Below are 20,437 nucleotides of genomic sequence, written 5' to 3' on the forward strand. Positions count from 1 at the left end.
TTAGGCCAGATGCAAGTGCTGAATTGCAGTCCTGCTTTTCTCCTCGCTCTCACTCATGTTCTGCAGGATCAAAACACGCTGGGGACCATATGCAAAGCGTTCATGCCCGTCTCCCAAAGGGCACCACAAGCTGAAGTGAAAGACTTTCTCCACTTGCTTTTGCATTGCAGAGAGAAAAGCAAGTGCCCATCACTGAACAGAAGGTCAGTCTTGCCAAGAAGGCTGCAGGGCACAGACATTTCTTCAGCCCTTTCGCCTTCACAGACTCCACACAGAGCAAATACCCTTCCAGACCCAGGGGCCTTGCAACCTTGCATGGCTAGCAGCAGCTCTCCCCCTCCCTCCTGCCCAGGCCATGGGAAGCCTTGTCCTAAAAGGCAGCAGGAGGCAAACAGAGCAGCCAACTCCAGGCCCCTGTCTAAAAAACCCAGCGGAGCTTTCAACCTCCACTGAGGAAAAGGACACAGGCTGCACGCTGCCAGCAAGCGGCCAGACTCCGACCAGTGTTCCCCCCTTGGCAGCAATCCTGCTGCTCCTATTTTGTAAGAGGGACAAGCAGCGGGAGGAAGAGGGAACAGGTACGTGCGCAGGGCGGGCCAAGTCAGGAAGGGGACGGGAATAAAACAGAGATGTCCCACGCTACAAGCTTTATTAAATAGAGTATCGGACGAACACCTTCACTTGAATGCAGCTGAATGCCATCTACACACCACTCCGCCAAGATCTGGAGGGCACGTTTCCCCAGACTTCCTTTCTCTCGAGATATCCACTCTTGGCAGTCCCCACTCCAGAAAGCCACTTCTGAGGAAGCCGCGCGCGGGAGGGGGAACAAAAGGCCTTCTGTTAGTGCTACAGGAGGAAAAGGGAGGAGGTCCCAAACCAGAGGAACCAACCCCATTAATCCCAGTAGACAGGCACCTCTGCTCACAATGCAGACACATTCAACCCAAGGCACTTGTGCCCATCCGTGCAAATGCAAGGGGATATAACCACACATGGCCAGAGCGCTAGTCCCAAAGCCACAAGCAGCATATTTACACTGTTTACAGCGAGTAATCTGACTTGGGATGCCTGCTTTTTTTTCTCATTACAAACCAAAACTCTCTTTAATTTAGTCAGTAGCAAAGGATTCAGGCCAGAACGAGCTGCCTTTCCCTGCAGCAGCCACATTTTAGACAACCCTTTTTCATGGCAGCGCTGCCGACTTACTGTTTAGGCACAGGGGTGCCCGAGGACAGTCATCTGGATCACCCCTCTGAGACCCCACAAGACAATGCCCAAAGCCGAGGAGCTCGGCTTCAGAACACTACAGGCATGGCCACAGCTACAGTCTGCAGGCATCTCCTTTCAATAGGACCCTGCTACGTTGCGGGCACCACAGCACTGAGTCACAATTAGAGCTGCCTGAATCCTTCCCTGGATTAAAAAGCAGTGAAGAGCACAGCTTGCCCTTGCCTCCACTCTGTGCAAAGCAGGGAATGGATCATGGCATTCAGTGAAGAATTATTCGCCCCCTTCTCCAACTCTGGCCACGCGGGCCCCAAACCTCACCATTCCGTGAGGAACGTGCTCTCCACACACACTGCAAAGGCTGGGGCACACTCGGACCAGAGCTATTGCTGAGCTTGCAGCAGGCTCTGAGCATTGCCTCACAGATTCTCTCAGGGTGATCCAGGGGACTGTGCTCGCCCAATTGTGAGGGTCACCAATGCTGTCCGCACTAGCAGACTGGGTGTCCTGGAACTAGGCATGAATGCATGCTCCTTTTCCCCTTAAAAGCTGAACCCTTCTCATTCATACTCTGTGGGCAGCTCATTCAAGCACATCATGCATGTCCAATGCCTTACCTCAGCCACCCGAGCTTCCAGTCGCTCTCCCACACAGGAAGCATTGCCCGCTGCGCTCACCATCAAAGAGTGGCTCCTGTCCAGCTCAGGAGGGTAGGCAGCAGCGGCTTCCGCAAGGCCTCCAATAACTCTGCCTTGCTGCAGGCGTCTGCTGAGAGCCAATTCATTTTCCAAATCCCTGATTTTCTGCTGTAGTTGCCCTAACAGGGAAACTTCAGCAGCGGCTCTTCTTTGTTCCACCTGCTCCTGGGTGGCTGCCTGTGTCTGAAGCAGATTGTGTGATTTCAGCCTCCAGGGAAGAACAACTTTCCCCCGACACCCGACGACAGTTTCCACACACCCCCTTGGAAGAGCACAGCCTTACTCAGGCGCCTCCTCACTGCCCTCAAGAATCCACGACCAAAGCCAGAAGCACCACGTTACACAGCGCTTTCTGTTCACAGATGGAAACCTGCTCTTAGCACAACCTTTATGTATTTTGCTTTCCAATCAAAGCTCGGACTAAGAAGTCACCTCTCTCTCACCAAGACACTAGCCCCTTCTCTTAATGCAGTTCCCCGATTCTCCAGGGACTAATGTGCGTAAAGATGATGATGCACAAAATGGCTGAGGACAAGCATTCCACAAGCTCATGGCCTTCAACAAACTCCTCCAGATGTAAAGAGCCCATGAGCCCACAGCCCTGACCAGCACAAGCAGGAAACACTGAAAAAGGACAGCGGTGCAGAAGAGATGAAGGACAAGGCACAAATGGACTGAGCATGCCAGTGCCAAGTACGTTACCTGCAGAAAGAGATTGACTTCCCGTAGTTTTTGCCTTAGTTCTCGCTCGGCCTTTTCTTCAATCCCTCTTTTATAGTCTTTGATGTGGCTGAGATCTGGCGCGCTGGTCTCTACATGGCACCTGAGGGCAGCCACCTCTTCTTCCAGTTGCCGCTTCCTCTTCCGCAGCTTTGCCTGGCTCCCATGCATGCAAGTCAGCTCTTCTCGCAAACCTTCGTTTGCTTTCTTGAGCTGCCTCGAGTTTCTCTGCTCTGCAGAGAGCCGGTTGCAAAGTTCATGCACCTGCACACAGCCAAGGGACAGGCAGAGAGGCTTAAGCATACGCAGTCCTTTGCAAACCAGGCAGGCTGGGCGCTGAGACTGTTTGTCACCAGCTCACTCAGTTTTAAAACCAAGTGAAAGCCATGCTCCTCTGCTAAAAGAACCACCTCTTTTAAAGGTGTCTCAGAAGACCACCTCAAGTTTCCCACCCTTCTCGGGTCTCCTCCAGCAGTCCCCTAGCCAATAATGGCTAGGAGTTTTGCACCCCTGAGGACAGGTTCCAAAGCACCAGGGTTCTTCTTCAGGGAGCGACTCATACACTCCCAGGAGATCACATATCCACATATCCTCTGTTGCAGTTCAAACGGCTGCAGCGACCTGGTTCAGGGACGGCACGGCGACCACCCCCAAACCACTCGGGCTATCAGCTAGTTGACACCAATGTGGTGGACGGCAAATGGCATTTATTGATGGGTAACAAGGTGTTATATAGCTAGGTTTACAACGTCACATCCGTCTGCTTACACCATAGACTAAACACTATTGGCTATTAGGGGCCCTATCTTTCCGTACAGCACGATATCTTCCGGCCGCCGTTCCCTAACTATCTGCAACAACTTCCCCCCTCCCTATGCATAACAAAACTAGCTAAAATACAACTATCTTATTCTTATTACTATCTTATTCTATTCTTATAGTTATACCAATCTTAAAATTACATATCATAAACTTGACATAAAACATAAGGCACAAAGAAGAAGGCGCGTAGAAGGTAGGGGATGACAGGTAATACCAGGGTGTAGGAACAGGGTGTACCTTGGGATAACTTGGGGGTAATACTGAGTGGATATATTCTTAAAGCAGTTGTTGGTGTTCTACTAACATGATGTTAAGCTTCTCTAGCCGATTCTTGACAAACGGCATGAGCTTATTCAATATACAGGGTCCAAAGATTAGCGTCATCATGATCATTGTGATCGGCCCTATCAAGGTGGATATCAGGGTGGTTAACCACGGCGAACCGGTGAACAAATTTTTGTACCAGCTGCGTTTGGAACAGGGTTCAATGGATGCTAGTTGGCAAGGCATGGCACTGAAAACTGGTGGCCCTGTAGTTATTTTTGTACTAATTGCTCGAGATTGTTCGATCTGTTCAAGTACCCCATTTAAAGGGCTGGTGTGACTCTACCTGTCCTATAGTGACAAGCTGCAAAATTAAGATAACGCAAAGGCATCGCGGCCCCCTCTTGCGGAGGCTGTTTTGTTGTTTTCTGGATTCGGTCAGCGTGGAACTCGCAGGCTCGGGCGGGACGCTTGTCACCGGGGTGTACGGGTTACGGGGGTGTCCGATGATCCGGTCCTGTGAACAGAAACTCACAATTTTGATTAGTTTTATTTTGAAGGTAACAGCCACCTGAATTGGGGTCAGATGCTCTTCCTTTCCAACATGCTTAATCATGAATGCTCCCGCTGGTTTTTCTTTAATTCGGATGTTTACCTTCTTTTTTTCCTTCCTTAAGTTTGAATCGGTTGTGAGCCACTCGTCCTGACTAGTGTCTGATCCGGAGTCGGAACTCGACTGACTGGTCACTTCCGGGCTCCAGTACTTTTTCGTTCGGCTTCGGCGTTTTTTGAAATGTCCGCTCTGATCGGTTCTCCGCCCCTCCCTCGGGCTCGCTCCAGGCCCCTCACTCGGACCTCCTCTCCGCCCCTCACTCGGACTTGCTCTCGACCCCTCCCTCGGGTCTTCTCTCCGCCCCTCACTCGGACTTCTTCTCGACCCCTCCCTCGGGTCTTTTCTTCGCCCCTCCCTCGGGCCGCCCTCAGCTGTCCGGTCACTCCCATTGGTTTCCGGCGCCTCACTCGCGCCGGGGGCACCCTCGCCCCGCCCTACCCCCTGCGGCTCGGCGCCATTTTGAGGGGCATGGGGTGGTGGCCTGTCCCAGACGTCACCATGCTCTGACTTCTTTTCAATGTTCCTAGCTTCCTCGGCTAGCTCGCTCCAAACAGATTTCGGCTGTTTCTGCTCTTCTGTAAGCGGGGCGGGGTTCGGGGATGGAGGGGATGTTTCACCCTCTTGCTGACCTTTAGGCTCAGCAGAATTGCCATCATCTGGGGGGTCCAAAGTCTGCGCAGTTGTCCCGATTCCCACTTTGGACGTGGCCAATAAACAGTCTTTTACTGCTACCCAAGTCTCCTGCTCTTTCATAGCTTTCTGTAAGGCTTGTACAACTTTTCCCCAAGCCTTAAGGTTTTTCCCACAACCTGAGAACATTGTCTCCTCAGCTAATGCCTTAGTACATTTGTCCCACAGTTCAGGGTGGAGAATATCCACCGGCTGGTCTATAGCCTTAATTTTCAAAAGCCTTGTAACTGCAAGAGTAAAATCTTTTGGCTTACAATCAATCCCCCAGTAGTTATGTAATTGCGATACGACCTTTATGAGGGCTTCCATCCTCCTTGTTGATTCGGTAGTGTCCCCTTCGCCGGGGTGGTCCACTTGCTCTGGCTGCTGCTCACGCTGCTCGCTCATCCAGGCGATGACGTTCCCGGGTTTCGGCACCACTTGTTGCAGTTCAAACGGCTGCAGCGACCTGGTTCAGGGACGGCACGGCGACCACCCCCAAACCACTCGGGCTATCAGCTAGTTGACACCAATGTGGTGGACGGCAAATGGCGTTTATTGATGGGTAACAAGGTGTTATATAGCTAGGTTTACAACGTCACATCCGTCTGCTTACACCATAGACTAAACACTATTGGCTATTAGGGGCCCTATCTTTCCGTACAGCACGATATCTTCCGGCCGCCGTTCCCTAACTATCTGCAACAATCCTCCTTCTCCTTTCCTCAGGAACATACATCATGCGGGGTGTTCTGCATGCAGCGGGGCTGCCAGCGGTCTTCCAGGCTTGCCTCACAGTCAGCGCTGCCTGACTTCGTCAACACCGCTCCAGAAAGCGGCTTTCTCAGCCGTGGAGGAAGAAGCCCTATTCGCTCTGGATCAACGTGGCAGATTCTTTCCAAGAACTTTCCAGAACAAACACACAGAAACAAGCAGACCACAGCTCACCTTTGTTCTTAATAGGGCCTCTTCGCTGCCCCCTCCAGAAGGTGCGTCCTTCAGTTTCTCCTGTAAATTCAACTGGGACTCGCTCTCGCGCCTCTCGTAGGTCCTTAGTTTCTTCAGAGCTTTCTCCAGAAGCCTCTTGGACCTGCACAGCCATTTAGGGAGTGACTTAGAAAAGGCATAGGAAAAAAAAAAAAGAAAGCATTCCCCTTGAAGTTGCTCACAAACCATTGTCTCAGCGTCAATTAAAGCAACCTTGACTCCCAGCTTAACCGATAAAATGCTAAATGCTAAAAAGCCATACCTGCTGCATTCTTTCTGCAGTCCCATGCTTTTCTTCACTGCTTCCTCCAGCTGGGCTTCTGCTGCTTGTTTCTTCTCTGCCTCCTCCTTCTCTGCCTTTTCTTCACTCTCACACTTTCCACACAGGAAGGAGAAAGGGCATACACAGCTCAGTAACGCCATGCGTAAGCACCAGCTGCACAGGGTGTTCCTCACAAAGAACTTGCAGGATGTCTCTCTATGCTAGCCTAGGGGCAGCCACAATTGCCCTGCCCTGCACCCCTCAAAACTGAAGGCCACCTGCTACGAGGGGCTCTGGGGAGAAAGGTGCAAAAGAGCCTGAGAAACAGCTTCCTCTGTCCCCCTGGCACCAGCAGGTGGTACTTAGCTATCCACATCAGTGGACAGCAGAGCTTAACTTAAAGCTTCAGGGGAATCAGCCGCAATCAGTAGGCAGCAGAAATCATCGACTGGAAGAGGGAAGTCAAGCAACTCTTGATGTACCTGCTGATATTTGTCTTCTTTCAAAGGCACGTGCCTTGTCCATAAGGCAGAGAGCAGATCTTCCAGGCTCTTATGAACATATGGAACAAAAAAGCCACACTGATGCTTTCCGGACTCATGCTCGCACCTCATTCAAGGGGTATTAGCAAAGGGAAATGCCACCAACATTTCTCCATCTCACTACTCCTTTACAATCTACCCCCAGTTTGAGCCCTGGAGCAGTTCTCCTTCATTAAGGACTTGTCTCCTAACTCGGCCCAAGCACACAACACTGCCTAGGCCTGTGACATTGCTTTAGCAGCTGCACCTTGGCCTTCGGCAGTTTTCGGAGTTACTTTATGGAATGACACCTTCGAGCCAAGTAATCCACAGTCAGTAAACAGGAAAGGTGTCAGAGCTTTGGCAATGAAGTCTCCCTTGTCACAGCCTGAGGATGCCGCTTTGGGCTTTGCTTGGCACCAAAGCGATTCCACGAGCTAACTCGCTCTTAGGACAGCAACAAGTGCTACTGCCTGAGGGCTTAAGCACCAGCACTGCTAAAAAGCAGCAGACGCTCCAAGCAGCACATGAGTGTCAAAGCCTCTCCTCGCACAGTGCTAAGGCTGCACAGTAGCCAGGGAAACTCTCAACACCAGAAGGCCTTGGAAAGGGACAAACTAGAGTTGATCCCCTGTGGACTGTCGGAAATGATGTTCCCCTGGGCTCCCCAGGAAAATCTCTTCCCACAAGTCCCCACATACACACACAGCTAGGCTCAGGAGCTCAGGAAGAAGAAAGCTTAGGAGTAGCCTACAGTGGCAGAGCTGTGCAGTTCTTCCTGCAGGGCTTCAATTCGAGCCGTGTGTTGGTCACTTCTGCCTTCCAGCCTCACGTTTTCAAGCTCAAGCCTTGAAAGGAAACACAGGGAGACAGCACTGTGAAGTAATGGCCCTCCAAATTCTGGATGGGCTTGCTGCGATGCAGCCAGCTCTTCCTCTTGCTTTTACACCACCCCGGAAGGCAAAGCCTTGCTTCACCGTGCCACTTCCTTACCGCCCCACTCGTTCTTCCAGGTGCTTTAGGCTAACTCTTTCCAAAGAGGCTTCCACAAGGTCTTGCAGTTGCTTCGAAGAAGACATTGCTTCCCTCTGCTTTTCTGACAGGGCCGCCTGCAACTCCTCAACGCAACGCGCAGTCTGAAGACGCTGCTCTTCCGACTCCTGCAACTGTCAAACCAGCCCCCACGGTACTCAGCTGCGTTTGCATACAGACAAGTCAAGTGCTTTGACTCCCAACTCATCTCTCCCAAATCCTCTTGCTTTGCTCTCTTTCCTACTAGCCTCTTTCTTCCATCCCCATCTTGTCTTCCTACAAGCAGTCCCCAAAACCGCCCCAACACCAATCCTCTTCCTTCTGGCACTTGTGACGCTCCTGGCGTCCGGGCGGTCACTCCTCCGTGGGAAGCATTAGTTGCAAAGTCCACCCATGGCCAAATGGGGAGGCTGCAATTCCAACACTGTGCAGGCACCTCTACCTTATTCTTACACAAATGGTGCAGAGACAGTCCCTAAACAGAGCAAGTGGCCCAAAACTTCAGAGCAGAATGCAGGTTCCTTCCTTCTTGGGAAGGAAAAGGGCAGAGAATGCAAAAAGGCCCCAAGCCAAGAAGCCAGGATCTCCACCGTTTCTCCGGGAGTGGACACCCTCCTTTGCCTAAACAAAGGCAAGAACACCTGTACGTGCCACAGATTGGTCAGGGCCTTTCCAAGGAACTACACTCCCCTTTGTCCAAGGGAGGACACAGGAAGCGCACAGCAAAGACCCTGCCAACCTTAGGCACCGGGGCTATTACACCAGGCAAGTCAGTCACTTTGAGGCCCTTCGATCTCCCGTGTGGACGTGAGGCCCAGTGCAGGCTCAGCCTGCGCGACCATTCAGAGCACCTGCCTGAGATGCTGCTTCACGTGGACAGTGCAGACCCCCATCTAGCAAGGAGGGATGCTGCTTTCTGCAGCTTTCACACTGCAGCACCCTGCCCGGTGGAGGAGGAAGAGCAGGTCATTTGGTCCAAACTTCCACTGCCTTCACGGGTTACGACAGGCTGTAGTGACTGACTTGCTCACGTGCCCCTGGCACCTCTTCTCAGAATACTGCCCTCTGCTTGTTCATCATTTGCAGGGGAAAAACAACATTGTCAGGCTCATTAAAGTAGTTACTCTTTTTGCCTACCTTGCCTTTAAGCCTGACCAACTCTTTTAGCAACTGTCCTTTCTCTTCCTCCAGGTCCTTGCAAACACGGGTGGCAGCTTCCAGAGAGGCTTCTGACATCAGCTGCTTTCTACGAGCCTCAGCAAGCTCCTGCTCCAGCTGTCTGGCCGTGGCCTGTGGACATAGTTACATGCACAGGAAGAAAAGGCTTGGACCACAGATTCCACTTTCCCTTCTTTGCTCTTACATTACAGAGCTGCTTCAGGCTTCAGAGGGAACCTAAACATAACGTATTTTGGCCACACCAGTGCGCCTCTGCACAGCTCAGGTCTGCTCTCTGTCCACTGGGAACAGTTAAGCTTTGCCATCTCTTCTTTTAGCTCGTGGCTTCCTATGAGTTAAAAATGGCCAAGTACTGTTCTTCTTGGAACAGCACATAAACACAGACTGCAGGCACCCACGTGCATCTATGTTTAAGAAAATGCCAGCACTCTGCTCAGATGCACGTGGTGTTATTTGACTGCACACACGACTGTGATCCACAAAGCCAGGGCTTCATATCAGATCCTGTGAAAATGAAAGCTTAGGAGTAGCTTACAGAGGCAGAGCTGTGCAGCTTGTGCAGCTCTTTCTGAAGAGCTTCGAATTTAGCTGTCTGTTGTTGAGCTCTGCCTTCCAGCCTCCCATTCTCAAGTTCGAGCCTTCAAAGGAAACATAGGTCTCAGTATGGGAACCCAACAGAGCACAGATACCCACTCCAAACTGTGGACTAACAACATCTCAAGCAAAAACCTCCCTCCAAATCCCATATTTGCTAGCTGCCAAGCAGCAAGCTAACCCTTTACACCCTTGCCTTTACACCATCCCACAAAGCACAGCCTGGCTTCACTGTGGCAACTCCTTACCTTTCCACTTTTTCTTCCAGCAGTTTTAGGCTCTCCATTTCCAAGCGGGCCTTCTCACATTCTTGCAGTTGCTGAGAAAGAGCCAATGCTTCCCTTTGCTTTTCTGACAGGGCTCTCTTCAAATCCTGAACACTTTGCTCAGACTGGAGAAGTTGCTCTTCCAACTCCTGCAACTGTCAAACCAGGACCCACGCTACTCAGCTTCCTCTTCATACAGTCAAGCCACCTGCTTGCACTCGCAGGTCACCTCTGAAAAGCCCTGTTGCTTTGTCCTCTTTCATACTGGCCTCTCCCATCCCCATCTTGGTTTCCTAGGAGCAGCCTTAAGAACTACCACCATATCAGCGCCCACTGGCAAGGGAAAACAGCAGGTTCTGCAGGTCCCAAACTACTGGACCCCACACACCACAGGAAGCGGCGCAGGTCATTAGGTTCAAGCTTTCACCGACCTCACAGGTTACAACAGGGTTTATGGACTGACTTGCTCACGTCCCACTGGCACCTGTTCTCAGAATAGTGCCCTGTGCTTTTTCCTTGGTTACAGGGGAAACCCGGGTTGTCAGGGTCCTCGGGGTAGTCACAGCCTTTGCCTACCTTGCCTTTAACCCTGTCCAACTCCTTTTGCAACTGCATTTTCTCTTCTTGCAGCTCCCGGCGAGCACGTGTGGCAGCTTCCAGCGAGGCTTGGGACAACGCCTGCTTTCTGCGGGCATCAGCAAGCTCCTGCTCCAGCTCTCTGACCCTGCCCTGATGAAATAATTACACGCATCGCAAGAAAAGCCGTGCACCATGCACTGTGCGTTTGCTTTTTCCTGCTACATTATACAACTGTCCCTAGAAGTAGCTCCCCAAATGACTACTATGACACTCTGCAGAGCAGCACAGTGCATACTTGGGCACCGTGTCCATTTGTAGGCAGATACTTGGACTGATTTGCCAAGCAGTCATTCTCTCGCTTGGGTCATCTTTTGCCAAGCCTCAGAGGAAGAAATAGGACCACATCAGGAGAGGGGGAAGAAAAAGCTCAGGACTGTGAGCAAAACCAGCTTCCTGAGCAACTGCAGCCCCCTTAGAGCCCTCCACACACACAGAGATTAACAAACACCTGCACAATACTGATGCTCTTCACTTTCCATACCAACTTATGGAGAATTGAGCCTTTCTCATCAGAAGACCAAAGAACCCTCTTTGGCCTTTGCTTGGCACTCTGTCCACAGTCTCTTGTCAGCTCTTCTCCTTCCCTTCCTTTGCCTCTCTCCACTCAGCTACAGTCAGCTTGATCCCGCTCCTCCTCTCAGGCCTCCTTAGCAGCAGTTTTCCTCAGCATACTCTCCCCTCCTTCCCCAATCACTTCACTTCCCTGCGTCTCCTCTTCTCAGCTCTTGCACACTGGGTGCTTCCTGCTTTTGAAACACTCCTTTGTGTCACCAGTGCAACAGATGGACATCAAATAAAATGACTCGCCCGCTGTGACACCAAAAGGATTAGGTGGAAGAAATGAAAAGAAAAATCCTGAAGAGTTTTAAACCACAGTTTAGACTGGGCTATCATCCTCTGATCTCTGCTCGCATTGCAGCCTTTCCTCCTCTTTGCCAAAACCCTCCAAAATTGCAAGAGAAACACCACAAAGCAGACCAAACCCTGCACGGTGCATTCCCGCGCATGCAGCGTATACCTGGGGCCTTCAGAAAAGTACAATTATTTCAAGAACTGACAAATCTTTACTTGTTCTTTATACTCCTTTACAAAAAAGAGAGGTCTCTTGTCCTCTTTTTCTACTTTGTCAGTCTCATATGGAAAGGCTCCTTCTCTTAAGTCAGGACATTTGGCACGGGATCCCTTGTCTCTCCCCTCCTTCAGGTAGGCTTGCTTTTCAGGGTCAGCGCTGAGTTTCTTGGCAAGATCATTAATACTCTCCTGGACAGCCCTCACTACTTCCTCTGTGATGACCTGCCTTGTTCTGCACATCTTCTACTTGTGCAACAAATAAAAAGAGCTGAGCAAAAGGAGCTGAGCTGAGCCAATCTTTCCTTCATAGATTCTTGTCTTATCATACATTGATTTGCTTACTTCAGCTTGCACAGGCCCTCAAGCAGAACCAAAAGCATTTGCCTCACATGGGGCCTCACTTCATTCTTTTGGTGTCATTACAATTATCTTGGCTCAACAATGCTTCTCAATGCCTCATGATGTTCAAGTTCCTGAAGAGCGGAGCCCAAGTGTGAGCAGAATGAATCAATTTCTGCCCCTCATCTATCTTTGCTTTCCCTTGGCTGCTCCAGGTTGGGGGACAGTACTGACCACTCTGTCCTTCACGTTCAGCTGTGCATTGCATTGCAGAACAGTTTCTCTTAAAGCTCCCTCGTTTACTTTCAGCTCTGTTTCAAGATCTTCATTCAAACTTTCCTTGTCCCCTAAATATTTCACTCCTTCCCGCTGGCTCCTGGGTCTTACTTGCTCAACCTTTAGGCTTAGTACAGAAATGCCTTCTTGCACTCATTGATTTTCTACTACAGATCCTGCTCTCTCTCATCACTTGCAAATATTTCTGTGATATGCAGAGAAGACTCCCAAATTGTTAGCAACCATTGCCTGAGCCATTCCCTTCAGGGAGAAAGACAGAACCATGCGGAGTATGAAGAGGCAGCAATGAACACGGGCAAGAGGAGCTTCCCCTTCCATGGGACACTCAAAGGCCGCGCCATCGTAAACCAAACTAAAACCAGCCCTAACTAGAAACAACTCCAGGGACACGGCACGGCACAGAGCACCCTCGCTCGCTAGAGAAGGCACCAAAATCCCTGGCTTCACGCAGCCCGCAGATGAAAGCGCCTTTCCCAGCCGCTCTCAATCACTGAACCTGGGACACCTACAAATTCCAAGCCAGCATCGCACACAGTTCTGCAAATGATACCACAGGGACTCCTCTTCAGCACTTCACAGAAAACAGCACGCACCAGCATGCCAAAGCAAAGTCATTCTGCAGAGCCTAAGCAGTTTCTCCTCACTGAGAGCGGCACACATTCCAAGCAGCACAGCAGTGCCAAAGCCTCCCCTCAGACGGGCTTAAGGAAGATGCAGCACAGGACCCCGTGAAAACGCCCAAGACCAGAAAGCCTCGGAAGGAACCAGCAGCCGATCGCCTGCACACTGCCACAAATGCTCTCCCCTGGGCTCCCCAGGAAAATCTCTTCTCTAGCTGGCCCCACATACACACACAAGTAGGCTCAGGAGCTCGTGAAAAGGAAAGGGCAGGAGTCGCTGACAGAGGCAGAGCTGTGCAGCTCCTTCTGAAGAGCTTCCATCTTCGCAGTCTGTTGTCGCGCTGTCACCTCCAGCCCCGTTTTTTCAAGCTCCAGCCTTCAAAGGAAACATAGGGCTCAGTATGGGAACCCAAAGAGCACACACACCCACTCCACACTGTGGACTAACAACATCTCAAGCTAAAGCCTCCCTCCAAGGCCCATATTCCGTTGCTGTGATGCAGCAAGGTAATCCTGTTGCCTTTACACCAGCCCACAAAGCAAAGCCTTGTTTCACTCTGGCACTTCCTCACCGTCCAGCTTTTTCCCTCAAGAGCCTTATGGTGAATAGCAGGGAGGCACGGTCTTGTTCTTGCTGGGAAGCGGCCACTGCTTCGCTTTGCTTCTCTGCCAGGGCTCTCTTCAACTCCTCAACACTCCGCTCAGCCTGAAGACGCCGCTCTTCCGATTCCTGCAACTGTCAAACCAGGACCCATGGTACTCAGCTTCATCGTCAGCATCATACACACAAGTTGACTGCTTTGACTCCCAACTCAAATCTCCCGAACCCTTTTGCTTCACCCTCTTTCCTGCTGGCCTCTCCTGTCCCCATCCCGATTTCCTGCAAGCAGCCGGCTCCGACCGACAAGGGAAAAGAGCGCTTTCTGCACGTCTCATACTACAGTGCCTGCACAGCACAGCACACGAAGAAGAGCATGTCATTCTGCTCAAGGCTCCACTGCCCTCATGGGTTACGGCAGCATAGAATTAATGACTTGATCACATCCCACTTGTACCTGTGCTCAGAATGCTGCCTTGTCCTTCTCATCATTTACGGGGGAAAAGCAGCGCTGTTACCATCATTATAGTTGTTATGGCATTTGCCTACCTTGCCTTTAACCCTGGCCAACTCCTTCTGCAGCTGCCCTTGCTCTTCCTCCATGTCCTGGTGACAACGTGGGGCAGCTGCCAGCAAGGTTTCTGGCAGCGACTGCTTTTTGGGAGCATCAGCAAGCTCCTCACCCAGCTCTCCAATACTATCCTAACGAAATAGTCACACACAGAGGAAGAAAAAGCTTGGAGCACGCACCATGCACTTCTAGTAGGGCACTTGCTATGAGAGCTCACAGAGACATTCCCAGACCCTGCTTCCTCACAAGCCTCGTGGAGCAGCTTGCACACAGATAAGCTGCTCTAGTTCGCAGGAACAAACGTATGGCAGGAGTAGCCAAAGAAGGAGCAGAGCCTCCTCAGTGCTGGGCCCACACCCAGAGCAACCTCCTAAGAGGATCCCCCCACAGGAAAACCACTCTGCCCCCATGGAAAGCACCTCAGAATCCCAAGGAGAATCGTTGTCCTCCTCCAGCTCTGCTCCTACTGCCGATGGAACATCTGCAAGGGAAATAAGGAAGGACACACCATGAGTGCTTCTCTCACTCTGCTGCTCTCCTCCATCACGCAACACCCACAGCCAAGGGACAGATAATGCTTCTACTAGAGTGTTTTTAAAAAAGAAAATAAATCAGCGTCACTCAAGAGCATCCTCACTCTCAGCCACACCACTGTGTTCTCACCCCTTCCCCTGCCCTTCTTTGCAGCACAAGCTGCCCAAGCCCAGCATGACAGCTCACACAGCTACAACCAACACCCAACAGAGGGGCAGTGAGCATCCAAACGCGGCTCTGCAATGCCCGAGGCCTGGAGGACGGAGCCTTGCGGGCAGCTGCTCTCCCAAACTTGCGCTCCAGCATCTGGCACCCACAGTCCGTTCGCATCGCAAGGGAGGGACCCTCAAAGCACTACACAAAATATCCTCGCATGCGCAGTGAGTCACCAAGAAACAGTGCTCCTTGCACTCCAGCACTACCACACAACATCTCCCTCAGCTGACGTTCCCTCTGCCCTGGCATTTGCTGGCAAGGGCAGAATTAGGGGCTTTCCCATCTCACCAGCAGGTCATCACTGGCATTCACTGACTCAGCACAAGGAGCAAACAAGCACAGGGGCGCAACGCTTCTGAACTCACCTCTAACATCAGGGAGGGCTGCTGCAGCATTTGCTACTTGAGGACCACCCGCTGTTTCCTCCCCATCCCGTGCAGGTGATTCCTCCTGAAAGAGGCCAGCCAAAAGAGTTGGAAGAAACAGAAAGAAGAACCCGCTGCACAGGAAAGGACACCTGGCAACGTACTTCTCTTCTCTGTACTTGGACAGGGGAAAATGTTCTGACTTTTCTTTTACAAGGCCTGCACTCCTCCCTTAGGAGGATGTTTCAGCGCACAGCAGTACCCAGTGTCACAGACACGCTGTTCCTCTGAAATAGAGGCCCTCAGAAGTGCAGCCTGGACACGGTCTGAGCCTACATTCACCTACATTCAGGTATGCAGGAGCACACACACCCTTTCCCCCGCTCCTCTGCAACAACAAAAACCAACAGAGAGCACCTCAGAATCCAAGAGGGGGTCTCCGTCTTCCTCCTGCTTCGCTCCCGCTGCCAAGGAAACATCTGCAAGGGAAATAAGGAATGGCACACCATGAGTGCTTCTTTCACTCTGCTGCTCTCCTCCATCAGGCAAGCCCCAACGAGCAAACACACAGCGGGATCCATGTTTACTAACTCACCTTTCTCACCAGCCACTGTTCCTGCAGCATCTTTATCCTGAGGACCACCGGCACCTCCCTCTCCATCCTTTTCGGGTGATGCTTCCTAACAGAGGTCAGGAAAAAAAAAAAAAAAAAAAAAGAAAGAGTTGCAAAGAACAGAAAGAAGCATCTTCTGCACCGGTCACCCACCCTTTGCTAAATACTTCATATCCCTGGCTAACTACACAGGAGACTTCTCTCTTGTCTGCTGCAAGGAAGGCCTGCGGGTTTCCCACAGGAATGCCTTTGGGCAGAGAGCAATACCCAGCATCACAGACATGCTGCTCTGCCCCTCACAAGCACAGCCTAGACACACTCTGACCCCAGCTTCAACAACACGGCGACACACACGAGCACGCTCCCCATCTCCCCCTTCTTTACACCCAGGACAAGCAACAGCTGCCTGCTCCTCCCACAGCCTTAGTCCAGCCTCCTTCCCTTTCCTCACGGGCACTCTTCAAACCACTAGCACATCTCACTGTGCTGCAGTAGCTCTTCGCAGACGGCATCTGTGACACTCTCTCAAAGCTCACTGACAAGAGGGCGACCAGGAGAAGAAGGAAATCTTGCCTGCATCTCCAGCACTGCAGGGTGCCTTCCAGCATCATCCTCGGAATCCTCAGAATCACTGCACAGTCCCAGTGCCAAACACCTCTTCTGCAGGAGAAACAGCAAAAATAAAAAGAGACCATCAGAGGGGAAACGGGCAGTGGGAGATCAGTCACACGCGAGCCTGGAATGCCATTCGCATGTGCCAGGAGGAAAAAACACCCACTACAGGAGCTCCCTGCTGAGGACCCTTGAGGAACCTCACAAGGAGGACAGGAGAGACAGGGGATGAAGCATCTCAGCACGCTTTGAACAATAAATGCCTTTCTCCCGTATCAGTCAGAACTCTATCACCCCTTTGTTCCTGGAAACTGAGCGCAAGGTCTGCAGGACAAAGGAACAGGTAATCTAGGAGCTCATCAGCTTTTATTCTCTAGAAATCTCACGCACATCAACACTATGCGGTCATTTCTCTTGTCACCTAGTGCTCTTCTGCCCCAGACCACCAGGCTGCTGCACGCCCTGTCACAGCTACCAGGCTTGGAGGAAATAGCTCACAGCAGGAGAAGGGGGGCCAGGCAGGAGACAGCCTTGCAGGAGAAAAGCCACCGCACTGCAAACGCCCTTTCGCTCAAATCCACACAGCTCAGCCCTCCAAACCACTCACTCATTCCAGAGAAATTCTGCCTCTTGGGCCACTTCACCTTGGCAGCTAAACGGCGTCTTTCTAATTCGGAGGCAGGAATAGAGTTCTCCTCACTCTCCTCATCATCAATGTCTTGAATGCTTGAAAAGTGAAGACAAAAAGGACCGTGTCTCTCTCCAGGCTCTCCTCTTCTGAGGCACGGGAAAGGATTGGCGGAAAGCCGTTGTTCAAGCCTCACCTTACAAAGCATTCGCGGGAAAGCTCCTCTCCCACTGCGAAAATATTAATTGACACGATTAATTCTTAGCATGTCAGACCTTCAGAAGTCAACACTGCCCACAAGCAACTAACAGGCCACACTGCAGGGGAACAGTCACGCAAGACAGCAGGAACAAAGCAGGCCACAACCCCGGACATCTTGCGCCCTACTGGATTCTAACCCCCTCCCCTCAAAGGACATTAGCAAAGAAAATCAACACTGCCCTTACATTTCCTCTAAGCTTCCTCAACAAAATACTAGCATGGGACAAATACGCTTGGGGAGCAGACAGTTAGCAAACGCTGCAGGGCGCTGACGGGATAGGAAGCTAATGAAGTGCTCAGCTACTCCCACCACACACACATGCACACGCGCACGCCACACGCAGAGCCCCATCAGTTCCTCCGCGCTCAAGGATCCTACCTCCGCTGGCCGCAGCACAGGCACCCGATGCAAAGGCAGCAGCTCCTGCTCCGGGAGGCGAGCTGAGTACTGCCAGGCCTACTGGGCCGCCTGCACGCGCTCTCTGCGCGCACTCTGCCAGCTCTTCACTAACACTACGGACAGGAAGAAAGGAAGGACTGGCACCAAAACCAACGGCATCCTTGTACACGGCTCTTCTAGGACACACCGAGCCATTGCTTCTCCACGCTACGCCTATTCAGAGCCAACTGGCAAGGTGACACACGGTGGCTAGTTACACATATGTGAGCACACCCGTCCCAATTCACACTCGACACAATAGGTACCACATCATGCCCTTTTGCCCTGCTTCTACAGACGTCTCCACACATCAGTAAACCTTAACAAGTGCGCCCATAAGCCAACACGGACATTCACACGCCTTAACAACTCTAACGGTCACCTCAAGCACTTACCGAGCATGTCGAAAAGTCCTAGCATACTCCTCCGCCGTCCACCCAGCAACATCTTTCTGGGAAAGATCAGCACCGTGGCGAAGAAGAATTTCTAGGATGCTCCTGTCCCCAGTCGAAGCAGCCCGCATTAAAGGGGTCCTAGAACACCCGAAAGAGGAGAGGAAAGCTAGGAGCCAACACAGACATTTCACTCGCATGCTTTTCAGCCCTATTTGCTCCCACAACAATTGCTTCCCCCTTTCCCACAGCCAGAGCTGTGGGAAAAGCAAAGCAAAGCAAAGGCAGCTACATGGAAGCACAGGACAACTGGGAAAGCAGGGGGCCTCCGGACACGCTCTTTGGACAAGCCCTTCACCTGGCAGACTGGTCTCGAGCGTGCACATTAGCTCCTTTTTGAAGCAGGAACTCCACCATCTCGCCGTGACGACTGGACACAGCAAGGGCAAGGGGCGTGCAGCCCATCTGCAAGCATAAACCGCCCCCAGTCAGAACCAAACAGGCAAGGGAAGCCACTCTCTCCTTCCAAGAGCAGCCTCACCCACGTTCTACGCTTACCTTATCCTGAGCCTCAAGAAGGGCATTGTGCTCCAGTAGCTGCCCTGCTAGAGAGGTGTTACAACCAAGGGCAGCCAGGTGAAGGGCAGTGTTGCCGGTAACATCAGCAACATTAGGCCTGGCACCATGCGCCAGCAGAATGGCCACGCATTCTTCTTGCTGGCACTGCACTGCCTGCAAGCAACACAGCAAAGAAAAGGAAGCCTTTCCAGCAACTACGTTTCCATCCCTCAGTGCTCCCACAGCCGGCCAACCTCAGAAAACAACCCCGACTTTCCCAGAGGAGGCAACGCGGGCCCATTCTGCGCCAATCACAACACAGTCTCCACCTGTCCCCACGTCACGCATCACCCCAGAGACGCAGCGCTCGGGGTGGAACTTGGAAGCCCTCCCTCAACAGTTCTCCCGTGCTCCACGTACCTTCAGCAGTGGAGATCTCTTGTAGCTGTCCCGCGCATCGAGCTTGCACTTCTTCTCTACTAAATAGGACACGATCTCCGAGTGCCCATTAGCGCAAGCCAGATGCAGGGGTGTCCTACAAAGGCAACACATTCCATTAACAAGCACACACACGCCGAGCTGCACCCACCGCTCCTGCCTCTGTCCCGGGCCTAGGGCCACCGCTGTCCGGAGACACAAAGCCAGCTTACAAAGAGTCGCTCCTTCCTGCACCAACGGCAGCAGCCACCCCCAGCCCACACAGTTCCCGCTTCCCGCAGCTCTGCACCTGCTTCCCTGCAAAGGGGCTCCCGCGCCCAGGCACACGAGTCTGGCCACGCAGCCCCACGCTGCCGGGCGCAAGCGGCTGCCCTCCATCCCTCTGCCCACGCGACCGCCCGCTGCCTCCAACAGCACCACCCACGCTGCCCGGCAAGGACCACCAAGGCTTGGCTTGGCCACCTCCAGCCTCCGCCAAGGGACCCTCCAGCGTGCGCCAGCACCGCTTGCGTGCCAACAGAGTGCCGCGCGCCGGGGACACGGGCTTTCCAAGAGCAGCACAGCAGCCTTGGGCGGTGCTGGTGGGGCAGGGCCTGCCACCCGGCCTTCCCCCCGCGGCGCACACGCGCCCTCCACGCCTGGGCAGGCCCTCGCTAAGAGCCGGCAAAGCCCCGGCCGGCGCCGCCCCCCCTCACCGCTTCGCCTTGTCGCGCCCGTCGAGGCCGCGTCTCGGCAGCCGCCGCAGCGCAGCCAGGTCTCCGCGGGCAGCCGCCCGGTGCGGCTCGCGAAGCTCCTCCTCGCGAAGCTCGTAGCGAGCGCCCACGCAGGCCAGGGAAGCGCCGCCGGGCGGCGCCGCCCTCTGCCCCCTGCCGAAGAGCGCCAGGAACCTCTTCATGCTGCGGCGCGGACGCGGACACGGCCAGAGAGACGGCCCCGCCTCGGGCGGGGCAGAGGAGCCGAGCCCCGAGCAGGGGCCGCGGCCCGGGAGAGCTGCGGCGGGGCTGAGCCCCGGCGGGCTGCGGGAGCGGGGGTCGCGGGCTCGGAGCCCCCGCGCCGGGAGCAGAGGCGCGCTCCGAGGGCCGGGACGCAGCGACGCTCCCAGCGAGGCACGCGCCGACCGTCGCTCCGGCAGTGGCGGCCGCAGCTCTGAGGCCGCGCGGCGACGGCGCCAGGCGCAACAGCCGAGGCGAGGGCGTCACAGGGCGGCGGGGTGACGCCGCGGGGTGACGCTGCCACGCGCCACAGAGGGCTCCTAGACGTGGGGCTGCAGCGCACGGAGGAGGGGCTGCAGCTCCCCAAGAAAGAGCACCGTCGCTGTTAGTGTGGTTGTCGCGCAACTTTCTTTCTCTTTTTCAGTGGTGCCCTGTGATTGTAAATCTGCTACTTGTT

The 20,437-nt window shown here is 53.2% G+C and overlaps 2 protein-coding genes across 2 annotated transcripts; both read right to left on the reverse strand.

Moving 5' to 3' along the window:
* LOC148596022 (ankyrin repeat domain-containing protein 26-like) lies at nt 1–15,768 on the reverse strand. The gene is made up of 9 exons (XM_088534432.1): nt 15,703–15,768; nt 8,956–9,108; nt 7,780–7,952; nt 7,541–7,634; nt 6,266–6,378; nt 5,965–6,106; nt 2,631–2,912; nt 1,848–2,111; nt 1–60 (listed from the first exon to the last, which is right to left on the reverse strand). The coding sequence occupies exons 1-9, from the start codon at nt 15,766–15,768 to the stop codon at nt 1–3; spliced, it is 1,347 nt and encodes a 448-aa protein (XP_088390558.1).
* Nucleotides 15,769–16,348: 580 nt separating this feature from the next.
* On the reverse strand, nt 16,349–19,943 carry LOC148596023 (uncharacterized). The gene is made up of 7 exons (XM_088534440.1): nt 19,744–19,943; nt 19,031–19,145; nt 18,611–18,784; nt 18,411–18,517; nt 18,056–18,193; nt 16,940–17,058; nt 16,349–16,380 (listed from the first exon to the last, which is right to left on the reverse strand). The coding sequence occupies exons 1-7, from the start codon at nt 19,941–19,943 to the stop codon at nt 16,349–16,351; spliced, it is 885 nt and encodes a 294-aa protein (XP_088390566.1).
* Between the last annotated feature and the right edge of the window lie 494 nt (nt 19,944–20,437).

Source organism: Tinamus guttatus, unplaced genomic scaffold (genome assembly GCF_059628265.1).
Source record: "Tinamus guttatus ecotype Peru unplaced genomic scaffold, ASM5962826v1 Tinamus_guttatus_pri_ptg000035l, whole genome shotgun sequence".
NCBI classification, from domain to species: domain Eukaryota; kingdom Metazoa; phylum Chordata; class Aves; order Tinamiformes; family Tinamidae; genus Tinamus; species Tinamus guttatus.